The 13,940-nt window shown below is 49.1% G+C and overlaps 1 protein-coding gene across 1 annotated transcript in view; it reads right to left on the minus strand.

Moving 5' to 3' along the window:
- Frmd4a (FERM domain containing 4A) overlaps positions 1-13,940 on the minus strand; it is a 175,627-nt gene that overhangs the window by 8,587 nt on the left and 153,100 nt on the right. The window contains 7 exon segments of the mRNA XM_059263573.1: positions 524-821; positions 823-1,408; positions 2,384-2,548; positions 3,228-3,471; positions 6,746-6,802; positions 9,307-9,535; positions 12,972-13,094. Coding sequence (XP_059119556.1) covers positions 524-821; positions 823-1,408; positions 2,384-2,548; positions 3,228-3,471; positions 6,746-6,802; positions 9,307-9,535; positions 12,972-13,094 — 1,702 coding nt within the window.

Raw genomic sequence — 13,940 nt, forward strand, 5'->3', positions numbered from 1 at the left:
TTTCATAGGGACAGTTCTCCCATCTTTTGCTTAATGTGGCACTGCACAGTGCTTTGGGTTCAAACTTCAGTGTGACACAGTATCAAGGAAAAAGAAATTACTTTGTGATGGTATCATGACATCATTGGAATAGAAAAGCCAGGAGCAGCCAAGCTACGTAACACTTCTTCCCCCAGGGCCTCAAGACCCAGGACCCACTTTCAACCCAGCCTTTCTTGGCAAGGTTATAACTCGGGTCTCTAACGTACTAGAATTTTTCTTCACCAGGAAAAAGGCGCACCCTTAGCAGGATAAACCCCGAGACCTGACATCACAGGGCTTTCCGCCCTTAACTAGAAGGCTAACGGAAAGCTTGCTCTGTGCCCCGGTTAAGGAAGGAAGCAACTCTAGTGGTGGGATGAGAGCCATGGGCTCCCCACATTCCACAGCAAGGCCTCCAGAATAAATGACTCCTTTTCTTGGCTGCAAAGTCTAGGCAACCTACAGGCTACCCAGGTCGCCGCAGTCCCACCACTCTGCTCACCTGACGTGGCCTTGCACATCTGGGGCATCCTGGTGACCCTGCTGTGCGCCACGAAGGTGCTCTGGGAAGAGGTGCTGTACTGGGAGCCGCTGTCCGAGGAGGTGGAGCTGGTGTGCGACAGGCGGCTGTGCTCCTTGTGCGAGGCTGTGGAACGCTGGTACCACTGGCGCAGCTCGTCCGATACCGCGGCACGGCCAGAGCCTTTGTCGTGGGTGCCGTCACGCCCCAACGAAGGAGTCCGCAGGATCTGGGAGCGCGATGGTGTAAGGCGGCCTGCGTCGCCCTCGTCGCCACCCCCCGCGCCAGCTCTCTTTGAACAGACCGCCAGCTGTGTAGGAGTTGGAGGTCTTGAACTGCGCCTTGACGCTGTAGTGGCCCTCCTGGTCACTCTCCAGGCTGCGAACCACCACGGGTGTGGCACTGCCCTCAATATACAGTGGGTACTCCTTGATGCGGTACTGGGAGCTCGGCTGGCTCTGGCTGTGCAGGTACACGCCGCCGCCGCTGCCGCCCGCGCCTGCAGCCCCACTGCGTGCTGCTAGGTTGGGCATGCTGCCGGAGCTCGCCGAGCCCAGGGCGCCTGCAGCCCGCTGCCTCTGCCGCTGGCGCTGGCGCGCCTTGGATGGCGAGTCCTCAGCCAGCGTTGAGTAGTTGGCGTTCATCTGTGCCGGGTAGTAGTGCTCTGAGCTTGAATGGCTGGTGCACGAGGAGCAGTCATCCATGGGGTCCGAGCCATTGCTGCTACGAGTCCTCGGAGTGTAGAAGTCGGGGCTCCCAGTGTCATTCTCTGAGCCCAGGAGCTTGCCCTGGGATTCCAAGCTGGAGCTCCGATGCCTAAAGTGCAGTGCGAGGCTGTGCAGTCTCGTGGGACTGATGTCTACCGACCTGTGGGGAGACCGCAGGGTTAGTCTTGGGGTTTTGGGTCAAAGGGTCCCATGAAAGCCATAGGACTGGAGTGTAAAAGCCTATGAGGCTCAGGGCCTCTAGCCAATGGGTTGCCCTAGAAACCCAGGTACTTCCCTAGGCCCCAGGTGAGGAAGGGAGCTAAGAGTCCCTGGAGGAGGAGCCAGGGAAGTGGAAGTACACCTAGGATTCACACAGGGTTTCCTCTAAAAAGTGTTGACCAAAATCAGTAACAAAATGTCTAACAGAGGCTCTCTCTCTGATTGAACCAAACACTACTCTGAAATGAATGCCAATGGCTGTTTCCTACAATGACTCTAAAATGGAGGGTTGGTGAAACATGGAACCCCTAAACATGAACGATACAAATACCTACCAATAGTATCAAGACTTTGCCTCTGAGCCACTCTGCTTATCCACCAATATCAATCAACAAGAGATAGATAATGGTACCAAATGCTGGAACTACATATGCATATTCCTAGCGACTCCTGACTACCTACAGGCAGAAGTACATAACCCTTACCAGTGACCTGCCATGATCTGGCTTTACAATATTAGAAAAGGATTGTGATTCAGTGAAGCCATTTTCTGATCATATTAAATGTATGCCTTGAGACATGAGTCCAGAACAGATGCAGACCTCATGAGAAAGGTCTATGAGGAATGGGGAGCAGAGATTAGCCTGGGGTATACAAGGCTGCTGCACCTCCTACATTAACTGGGCTAGTTTTCCTGCCCTCTCTCCTACTAGGATCCTTATTAGCTCTCTCCAGGAGACTGGAATTCTCTGGCTCCACAAGTCCCTGGATCTGGACAGGTGGCTGTATGAGTGTTCAGGGTGAAGCAGGCAGGATGGAGTCTGACTCTAGCTCACCTGTTCTTGGGGCTACACTGTCTCATTGTACCAAGGTGTGGACCAGAAAGGCAGGTAGTCTGAAGGCCCAGCAGACTCACCTTGTGGAATGAACGTAGTGGGGACTCCGGACACGCAGGTCTGGGGTGGATGGCATGCTAGACTGGGAGTTCCAGTGTGGGAGGCCTCGGATGGGGCTGTTCTGCAAGGAGCTGCTTACTCCTGCCTCAGTACAGCTTCCTGTACTGGGGAAACGCTTGTGGCTGCTGCAAGCAGAGGAAAGCCATGCTGGTCACATAATGTGGCACCTTTCCCCAGTGGTAGGGGCTGACTCTCTTGGGACAGTGAATCTAACTGTAGGGAAAGCTTACCCAGGACTCCAACTCTCACTGTCCCACTGGAGGGGGCTTTGTCCCCTCCACCTCTGCAGTCAGCACAGCGTATTTTCCGAGAAACAAAATTCCTGTTCATGGGGGCTGTGTGATTATGGAAAATGGAGACAACAGAAGCAAACCTAAAATGTCTTCCAAGTCATCATCTCTACGTTGTTGATATTAACCTAGAAATGAGCTGCTAATGTGCATCTTGCATTGCAGCAGCTTGGCTCCAGAAATCGGCTGGAAGATGGTTTAGGTTCTGCACCACCTTGGGGAGCCTCTGATTGGACTCTCCTTTGCCATTCTGGAATACTGCTGGCTACAATTTCCTAATTCCTGTGGAATTTAACGGCATTAAAGCCGTCTGCCAACAGGGTGATCATGAGCCAAGCCATTGGTATTTTCCCTTTGGATGACAAAGCTGTACTTCTGTGAGGCTGACGGCAGAGGGCTTTGTGAGCAAAGCTGAACTGCTCATCCTCTGGGAATACCGTGATGGGAGGGGCCACCTTTCGATTCTGCTTAAGTGCAGCCAGAGACCTCATTTGGGTGTCCCAACCCAACTCACCTGGAATGACTGTGGGAGGAGCGTTTCTTCACCTTCTCATAAGGCTCGTCTAGAGAGGACTCGCTCCACATTTTGGGCTTTAAGGGTGACTTGTCATAGTCGGTGCGGTGATAGTGCATCTGCCTGAGCCCCTCCAGGGACTGTGGGGGAGGAGGCCTGTTGTGCGAGGATGATGGTGGCCGAGGAGGAAGTCCCTTGTGCGGAGACTGTAGGGGGGATATTGTGCTGGTGACCTGAGAGTCTTCTGCACAGACAGATAAGAGGAACTGATCAGTCATCATTTCCACAAACCTAGAGATGTGCCCCAGACCACATCAGCACCTTGGAGCTACACATCAAAATATGTGCGATGACCCTGCTGACCCTGCCTTGACTACAGAGCCTTAAACAAGGCAGTAAGTATCACTTTTAGTTAAGTGTGAATAAAGTCTGAATTGGATTCACCAATTCAGTGATCACTTCATACTAAACTGGCAAACGTAGTATTTAATGTTCTAACTTTTTTTTTTTAAATTGGTGCTAAGGAATGAACCCAGAGCCTCACACATGCTAAGCAAATGCTCTAGCATGGAGCTGTGCCATAATTTATGTTTGAAGAGACACTAGACAGATCTCGTTTGCTTTGGGGGGAGGAGTTAACCTTCCTGAGGATTTTATCGGCTCTGTTAATCACTGTGTCCTCAGGGTTAGAATGACAGCTGGCACCCAGTAGGTACTCAATAAATATTTGTTGGAGGAAAAAAAAATGAAAGTATATCTGTCAAGTATAATTAAGTGCTGGCAGATCTGGTTCTCTACCAGCCGTGCTTCCCTCACAAGCTACTTAAACTCTTTATAATCTTTTCTGGCATATTAAATTCTCTGATACCAGGATGGAGCCCAGGGCCTCATGCATGCTAGGCAAGTGCTCTCCACAGAGCTATATCCTCATATCCTCAGCGCTGATCAAGGTGTTTTGGGGAAAGAGGGGGTCCCAGTCCCAATAGCACCCTACCCCTGCCATTTCTGGGGTGCAATAAATGGGCTGGATGACTTCCAAAGGAAGCAAATCCTTTTAGTCAAAGAAGACATCTAACCAGGCATAGTGACTCTTGCCTGTAATTCCAGCATTTGGTAGATGGAGGCAGGCAAATCAGCAGCTCAAGATCAGCTTCAGTTACATAGTGAGTTCAATACCATTCTGAGGTACCTAGGACCTGGTCCAATTTTAAACAAAACAAAACAATCCCCAACCAAAAGGTGCCATCTGAGCTGGGCAGCAGCAGTGGCACATGCCTTTAATCCTAGCACTCAGGAGGCAGAGGCAGGCATATCTCTGTGAGTTCGAGGCCAGCCTGGTCTACAGAGCGAGTTCCAGGAACGGCTCCAAAGCTTTATGGAGAAACCCTGTCTCGAAAACCCAAAAAAACAACAACAAAAAAAGTGCCATCTGGAAGGAAATGAGCTATGGGCAGGCCGATAAGGAAGGAAACTAAGAAACATGGAGGTGAAGGAAATGGTTATGAGCAGGAGGTGCCACTCAGCTGGGGGAGAGGGCAGAGCGAGGGAGGGAGGGAGGAATTGGAGTGAGCCTAGATAGCAAAAGACCTTGAATTCCAGATAAGGAGTTGAGATTTGGCCTAAAAGCTACAAGAAAACTTTAACTTAAGCATAGATGTGTCGGTGAAAATACTGTTTAAGGGCCATTATTCTGGCAATTTTCACCCTGGGAAAAGCAACAGGAGAGACAAGGGGGGGTTATGAAGAGATATGGTGTTGGGAACCTGAGGTGCGGTGGCCTCGGAAGGAGAGGGAATGCCCACAGGGAAGGGGGTGGGGGGCTAGAGGGAAATCCCACCACCATTCATGAGATCCTATATCCACTTTCAACTCTTGATTTTTTTTCGTAGCCTAATTCTCAATCCCCAAAATTCAAAGGCCAGCTATCTGCCCTGGTCTACCCCTGCTTGTCCCTCAAATCAGACAGGAGGAGTCCCTAGCAAGTGAGAGCCTCAAGTGGGAACACAGGACACAAGAGGAGGCAATTACAGCTGTGGGGATGTCGGAGGCCTAGGACATGGGGGCAAAGCTGAAATCACGATGTCTCCAAATTAGCTAATGACTATGTACAGCCCTGGAGACTCCTGGTGCAAAGGAACTTTGTCAACTTGTTCCTTCCTCAGCAGACCAGGGTGGCAGAGATCAATGGTAGGACTGGGGGGGTCTCGTTTTCCAAACAGGCTTCTGTGTTCTCATGGAACACCATGTCTTCCCCATCCACTTAATTCAGCAGACAGTAAAATTCGACAATCTGATTTCTTATAGCAAGGCCAAGACAACTGGGTAACTAGCTCCCCAGGCTTTCTCCCACATCAAAAGCAATCGTTATTATTGTGGCAATCATCGTGATTACTGTGACTTGGGTAGGCCTTTCATGTTTTCTGTCTCAATAGCCACTTACCACTGGCTGCCTGAGGTTTTCCTAGAGGGCAAAAAAAATTAACTACCAGTTAATAGATTTCCATATAATTAGTGCCCTCATCGTCCAATGTTTTGGTTTAGCAACCACAGGAATAGCTTAGAAATGGTTCTAAGTTTGGAATGCTTGCTTCTGCTGAAGGGTTAGGAGGGGCTTTCAACTCTGATTTTCTAAGACCTGAGCAAGAAAATATCCTGGCAATTGCCAGATTTGAGAATTCAACAGGAAATAAAAAACAGTTTCCAAGGTTGTCCATGTCACTAAAGGGACATATCTTCTGTCTCAGAGAGGAGCAGATAGGCCAGCTCCTTCCTGTAGCTCAGATTCTCACAGTAGGTCCCAAGCTTTGTTGTGTTACCCAAATCAATGGCTACCTCTTTCCTTGTATGTCAGGACTGCCCAAAGGAAGATATACGTGATGAAGAGTCTGTTTACATAAAAAATTTCTACCTGTTTTTCCCATTGTTTTGTCCTGAGGGTAGAACCCAGGGCCTTGCATCTAGGCAAGAGCTCTAGTACTCTACTCCCAGGCCCTTGTCTGTTTTCAGACACAAGCTCTTGCTATATTGTTCCTGTTGGCCTTGAATTTTTCATCCTCCTGTCTCTCTTTCCACCTCTCATGTGCTGGGGTTACAGGATTAAAGCTACCACGCCAGCCAAAAATATTCTTTGGCTATTATAAAAACAAAATTCCACTTCATGATTATCACTCGGGGTATCCAACCTTTTGAGCCACATTGGACAAACAATAATTCTCTTAGGCCATACATTTCCAATAGTGTCCAACCCATGGCCCACAGGTTCTCAGGACGTGCATATATGTATTGTCTATGGTACTGGAACACAAAAGCTGCAGGTTGGATAACCCTGGGAAACAAGTGTCAATGTAGCATTCACTGTGAGCCCAACAGTGACTCCTGGGGGAGGAAGGAGCCTGCAACGCGCCCAGTCCCTGTCTCAGCCTGCCTCTTTCCTGTCTATAGCCATTCCCAGTATGCCTACAGAATAATCTGGTTTAACCTGGAGTCCACTTTTAAGAGCAGGGAATGGGGAAACCTACCATCTTCAAGAACAAGGGCATCCGAGAGGGAGCTGTCTTCACTGGCGATATTTCCATCTAGAAGACAAAAAGTGAAAGTCTCCAGGGTTAATACACTCTGGAAACAAAGCCCTGTGCGCAGGAAAGACCAGCCTGACCCCTCCCCCATCCTGACAACACGCTCCCATCTTTTCTGCATCAGTAAGGAAAGAAGCCAGGAAAGGCAGACATGGTTGGGTGTTCCCTTTGACAGTCCCTGTGGTGGGTTGTGAGCACACCCTCCCCACCCCAGCTCTGCAATGGGTCCTAGTCTTTGTGTACTTATGCTCTTGTTCACCAGATACTGTGGCTTAGCAACCATAGAAAGGTGGTGGGGCCTGGTTAAGCCACATCATTGTCCTAGAGCTATGGGACAAGTACCAGCCAAACCAAAGAAGTCAGCAGCTGTTAGTCAACAGATACGAAGCCAGGGGAGGGAACTTAGTTTTGCTCACACGGTAATAAATGGTTTCTCAATGAACTTAAGTCATTAGCAGAGAAAACAAGCGTGCTAACTACAGACTCCATCTCTCCAAAGCTGGTTTTTATAGTCACCATTCAATTAAGAACATGCCTGAGAGGGGACAGTAAAACAATCCTCTCTCCCACTGGGGAAACTGAGGTACTCCCAGGAAAGAGGGGGTTTGTCTGAAGTGACTCTACTCTCTGGGAAACGTCAGCAAAGGTCCAAAGTCTTCAGATTCTGAGTGTATCATTCAACTCTTGACATGAAACATTGCTGGGGATCTAAGGAGCTCGCTCGCTCCTAACGCAGATGGGCCTCTGTGATGAAAACATTACTCCATTGTGGCAGCAAAGCAGGGAAGGCGGATTCTCGAGCAGTTAACCAAACATGGCTGGAGGCTTGCAAGGGAGGGATCAGGAGCTGGCACGGGTAATGATTTAGACGCCAGTGCTGCCGGCAGACCCAAGAGAATAGCCTTCACTCAGGCAGGCCTCAGAATGGGCTCCCCGAGGCCACCTGGTGAGATGGGTACCCCCTGGCTGCTCTTCCCAGCCATAGCTCTGATGGTTCTTCTAGATGTTTCCACAGAGCAGGGAAGTTCAAATGCCTTTGAGGAGGCCCCCAAAGAGGCGATGACAAAGAAGGGCTGACTCACTGTAGCCCTGTTAGAAAGTGGGGGAGAGTTCCACTTTCATGGCAAAGGACGACAGAATAAGATACAGAAAGTTGGGGACTTCTGAGTTCCTAGAGCAAAAGGATGACTTTTATGGTCAGCCCTATCCCTCCCAACTAGGAACTCACTTTCTCCCTGTTATTTGATAGATGAACTCCAAGGAGACAGAGGGCTTTGACTTTGATATCTTGTAATCTCCAATCCACCACTGCCTCCTTAGTATCCCCATGTTTCCAGGAGACAGATCTATATCTATATATCTATATATCTATATATCTATATATCTATATATCTATATCTATATCTATATCTATATATATATATATATATAACACAGGTTATCATTTTCCCCATTTTAAGTGTTCAGGGGCCTTAAGTACACCAACATGATTACACAACCACACCACCACCCATCTTCTCCTTGGACTAGGGCTTTCCTTTCTCAACTAGAAACCTTGCACTCACCCATTCCCACCGCCACAAAGCTCTCAGAAACCCCTGTGTCGGTTCCTGTCTTCTTAGAACTAAGGTATTCTCAAGATGTGTACCCTCGGGGAGAGTACTAACATACATTACCAAGGATTCGAGGAACTGGAGAAAAGATGGTAACAGTGGGAGAGACGTGATGCTTGTCGGTGGATTTGGAGGTATTTTCTTCTAGTTTACCATCCTCACCACCATGCCTGAGCCTGGATCAGAACATGCACTCCAGACAATCCACGAGGGACAGTCTAATACTTCACACTGCAGTTCTTAGGATAAGAAGCTCCTGCTAGCCGGGCGGTGGTGGCACACGCCTTTAATCCCAGCACTCAGGAGGCAGAGCCAGGCAGATCTCTGTGAGTTCGAGGCCAGCCTGGGCTACCAAGTGAGTTCCAGGAAAGGCGCAAAGCTACACAGAGAAACCCTATCTTGAAAAACAAACAAACAAACAAAGAAGCTCCTGCTAATAGGATTAGCTAGAGGGGGACAGACGGGGGACAGGGTGGTGGCCTGGAGGACTCACTCCAATACCCTAGCTGTGCACTTTGCCTTTCTAGTCTTGGGAAAAGAGGTTAAGTTTCTGAGCACTGCAGAGTTTCAGCTATGTTGAGGCTGGGCTGGGCTAGCACAGAAACTTCCATAGTTCATGGTGACATCTGGAAAGAGAGCTGGTTCGTCCCTGCAGGTTCCCCCAGGGCAAGTGTCGTAAGTGACATGGAGGTTCTGTGTATGGTCTCTTTCATCTGTGCCTCCACATGCACTTGATTATTAGGATGGAGTGTCGGGCTTACCCATTCCCTTTCCTGGATGGATGATAAGGTACACGGTGAGAGGCTATTTAGATCCTGCAAGGATCCGGATTAGGACCTAACAGGACCTGGTTGTTGGGGAACAGGGAAGGAGTTTGTGGGTGGCACTGACCGTCTATGACTAGTGACGCCCTCTGGGTGGGTTTCTTCCCTGACTTGATGCGGTTCTCGTTGATTGCATTTTCAATCTCCTGCAGCTTTTTCAGTGCGTTCAGGTAAGAGGTTTTTCTCTGCTTCTTCAGTTTTTTGCTGACATTGGGGTCACTGGCTAGGCGGCGGGCAGCCTCGGTGATCTGGGACTGAATTGCAAACTCTCGTTCCAGACGTTCCAGCTCAGCTTCCTGTGGGAGGTAAAATCAATGCTTACAACTTCCAAAGATCCTGCTGCCCAACGAGACCCTACCCTGCCCGCCTTTAGCCCAGACCTCTGCCCCAGCTTTTCCGATCTTCCTTTCTCCCACCTCTACCAAGGTCTGTTGAAGACCAAGCCTTAGAGGAAATTCAGAACCCCCCATTGCTGTCCTTTTCTTTCTACTTGGGGCATAAGACACAGCATGACTTCTGGAGCAGCCTTCTGTTCCTGTCCTCTAGGGTTTGCTCATGCGTGGACATCTCCTGATCCTCCCACGCACGCCCTCTGTCATACAGCTCTGTGTGTCTCACGTTAGGACACATCCCCACTCACCCGTGTGACTTCTGGAAGCTCTTTCTGCAAGCCCTAACTCTTCTTTTCACACTTGTGTGTTCATAAAAGCCCTTCTGGGCCCTCTAAGAGGCAAAGATGGTGTGGGGGTGGATAGTGAAACCAGTTTTCCCCCTGCTCCTTGGATAGGTCTTGGACTCTCTCCCTTCCTGCCGTCTTGTGTAATTCCCTCCTATCTCTCTCACTTCCTTTGGCCCTTCTGTCAAGATGAGTCTCTCCTGTGTTCTGGGCCTGGGAGAAATGAGGCTGTGATGCCAGATTTGCCTGGAAGACCCAGAAGATAGTGTCCAGATGTCTCCTCTGCAGATGTATACACACTAGGGGTGGAGGCAGATCATGTATGTGTGTTATGATCTGTGCATGAATGCAGAATCCCTTTAAATATCAAGCAGTTCGTTTCTTTATTTCTTCCCTTCCCTGGTTTTTATGCTTTGGATGTGGACTAGCCCTTGTGTTTGGCTACCAGCTGCTGGCACTGTTTTAGAAAGTTGTGTAGCCTGGAGGAAGCGAGTCCCAGCTAGAAGAAGCAGGTGACTGGGAATGTGGTGGGGTAGGAGAGGTTGGGATTGATAACTCCGCCTGCTGCCCAGCTTCTCTGTTTCCTACTGCTGCCAAGATTTTTTTTTTGAGTTTTTTTTTTTTGGGGGGGTGTTTGAGACAGGGTTTCTCTGTGTAGCTTTGTGCCTTTCCTGGAACTCGCTCTGTAGCCCAGGCTGGCCTCGAACTCACAGAGATCCGCCTGCCTCTGCCTCCTAAGTGCTGGGATTAAAGGCATGCACCACCACCGCCCGGCTGCTGCCAAGATTTAACAAGGCTCACCAAGTGCTCCAGCCTCCAGGCTCTCCTCCATGGTGAAATGATAGTCCTGGAAAGCACGGGCCAGGGTGTCGCTCTTGTCAGGCATTTTCTCATAGTATCAAGACAGTCAGCTGACTTACTTTGGAACTACTTCATCAAAGCTGGCTCTAAGCAACAAGAGTCACTCCGGAGCTCGAGTATCTGGTGGGTGCAAGGGCACTAGCAGCCTGGGCGCGTTCTGGGAGCTCATAGGAGATATGGACTCCAATAAAGCCCATACTACATAAATCTATGATAACCACACAGTGGCTTCTTTTTCCCAGTACCCACACATGACCATTGGAGACCACATATCTTGCCCTAGATGATTTGCAGTTACGTTAAAGTTTGATAGGGACTGACCAAACTAAGGAAGAGGAGACTGCTGTGTTTCCTGGATTCCACATGTCTTCCTCTTATGGTAGCCCGACAGTGTGCCTCTGAGCACAACAGGCCAATTGGGAGAGCAGGGAGCAGGGGTGTCTACTAAGGAAAATACTCTTTGCCTGATTTCAATGACTTTTGAGCACTCCAAGTCTAGAGGAGGCAGGAACCAGGAGTGGGAGGAAAAAGTAAGGGCTAAAAGGAACCACTTAGAGGGACAATAAACTCCTTCCAGATCCTTCCAGTGCTGGCCACACTTGTTCTCAGAGGAAGAAGGATATCAACATGGACTCCTGCCCAGAGCCTTGGGACAGGGACAAAGCCTAGCCTGTAAATTTGGGCTCCCTGAAGCAGCTGTTCCTGGGCGGTTATGATAACTCTGGTCCAAGACACTGACCCTGAGATTTGCGGGCGTCTAGAACAAGTCTTGATATTTCAACTGAGTCAAGGACAAGACTGAATGCCTTGTCTGTGGAAATGGTCATATGGCTAGGAAAGCAAGAGGGGGTCCAGGAGAGCTGGGGCAGCACAGAGCAAGAGTGGGCCTCTTCCTGTCAGAGGACGCTCTGCAGAATCCTATCTGCTTCCTCTTACGAATTTCAGAAAGATGCACAGGGGCCAGCAAGGATTTCTCAGAGCGCTAGAGTCAGCGTTCTTGAAAAGTAGGAAGGACTGCAATACAACAGTGGGAAATCCAGGCGTGGAGGGGCACTCATTTAAGGTGGGGCGCTCTTTTTAAAGCTCAAGCTGTGATGATGATCCAGCTCGGGAAGACAGCTGACACATGGTACCCTAAATCACGCCCCTCTTTTGACATCTCATCTCTATTTCCAGCAGCTGTTTGCTGAGCATCAGGCATGTGTTAAGTATCCAGTGAAATGTTCTTCTAGTTCATTTAATCCTAGTGATAACCCAGAAAACTCAGCACCAAGAACTTGAGCATAAGGAAGAGGAAGCGGCCTGATTAGGTATCACTTTGGATGAAGCATTCAGGTGTGCCCAGCAGGCTTCCAGGGATCTGTAACTATAGGCCACAGGCCTGGGCCTGAACGCATGTCCTCCACCTTCACGCTGACCTTGCTTTAGGAGACTGTCTTTCTCCAAGTTCCTTAAAAAGCTAAAAGTACCTTGCTTTTCTTTCCCTTTGTGGTGGTCACTCTTCATTGTCAAGTGTCTGAGAGGGATTCCTAGACTAAGTTCACTGGAGTGGGAAGACCCTCCCTAAATGTCGGTGACACCGGTCCACAGATGGAGGAAGCGAGCGGAGCACAACGCTCATCGGTCTCTGCTTCCTGACTGCAGAGGCAGCATGACCTGCCGCCTCATGCTCCTGGCCATGCCTCCCCACCGAGACTGTGTCCTCACCTGAGAGCCAAAGGAAACCGACCTCCCTCCCTCCTTTGCCTTCCTCCGCTCTTGTCAGGACATTTTTTTCCCCCGCAACAAGACAAGTACCTAATGTACTTTGAGTCCTGAACTTGTCTTAAGTCTTCTATTTACTAGCTCATTAATCAGCAACTCCAGTCAGAAGAAATTTGGGAAGACCTGAGGCCTGAAGGTAAACCCGGCTTTTTGTTTCTCTTCGACGAGGGCTGGATGCTTTGTCTGTTATTTTTGTCAAGACAGTATCTTACTGTGTAGTTCTGACCGTCCTGGAACTCACTCTGTAGACCAGGCTGGCCTCGAACTCACAGAGATCTGCCTGCCTCTGTCTCCCGAGTGCTGGGGTTAAAGGTGTGTGCCACTGGAAACAATGAAGAAATTACGCAGAACCTAGTAGCTCCAGCAAGTGGAGCAAATAAGGATAATGCAAAAGGGATAATGGGAAAGACTCCACCACCAGAGGAACGTACCTCTCCTTTAGGCAGAATTTTCTGTTCGTCTAGCTTGAAGGCTGTCCCAATTCTTCTCCGAACAATAGGTGGTTCCTCTCCTGGATCCAGGGGATATTCAACAGGCAGTTTGCCTGTGAGCTCCTGCATGTGCGGAAGAGCATTCAGAAAGGTTGTAAATCAGCAGAGGACACACTTGTCTTTGTTCCAGAACACACATCCAATGCACAGACCTGATGATTATGTGAGACCCGTTAGCCACAAGCACTATGCCTAACTAAGAGTTCGTGATACAGCTGGACCTGATGGCAACCCAGCTGCTCAGTGTTGGTGGGGGGCAGGAAGAAGAGTTCACATTATGAAATTTAGCTTCTAAAAAAAAAAAAGTGAGCAACTGAGGGCAGAGGACACTCCCTCCTTTACAGAACAGATGTGCTTTGCACTTCCTCCTCCCCAGATAAATTTCTGTCAAGGAAATGAGCTTCTCTTGGACTTTACAGTAGTCCGGTTTCATTCGTTTGCTGATCTAGCGAGCGTCTCCTGTGAAGCTACTACATGTGAAGAAAGGCTACAGTAGCAATTGACACAACTTCTCTGCACGTGGGTCAGATATTCCTTCTTGGAAACTTAAGAGGTTTTGTTGTTTTGTTTTGTTTTTTGTTTTTCTCTCTTCCCAAATGAGTTTTCTTATGGGCAGTGCCATCTGTATGGCAAATGCCAGGACACTGCATTATCTAAAAAAGACTGAATATTCCGACCACCATTCGATGCTGGCCCCATACTCAACAACATCAGGCTGACCTTAAAGACCTGTCCAGGTGTGATGTTGCAAGCCTATATCCCCCAATACTCAGCAGGACCACGAGTTCAAGGCCAGTCTTGGCTACATAGTAAGACCTTGTCTTAAAAAACAAAACAAAAAGGGCTAGAAAGATGGTTCAGAGGTTAAGAGCACCAACTGCTCTTCCAAAGGTCCTGAGTTCAATTCCC

This window comes from Peromyscus eremicus, chromosome 5, assembly GCF_949786415.1.
Source record: "Peromyscus eremicus chromosome 5, PerEre_H2_v1, whole genome shotgun sequence".
Classification (NCBI taxonomy): Eukaryota; Metazoa; Chordata; class Mammalia; order Rodentia; family Cricetidae; genus Peromyscus; species Peromyscus eremicus.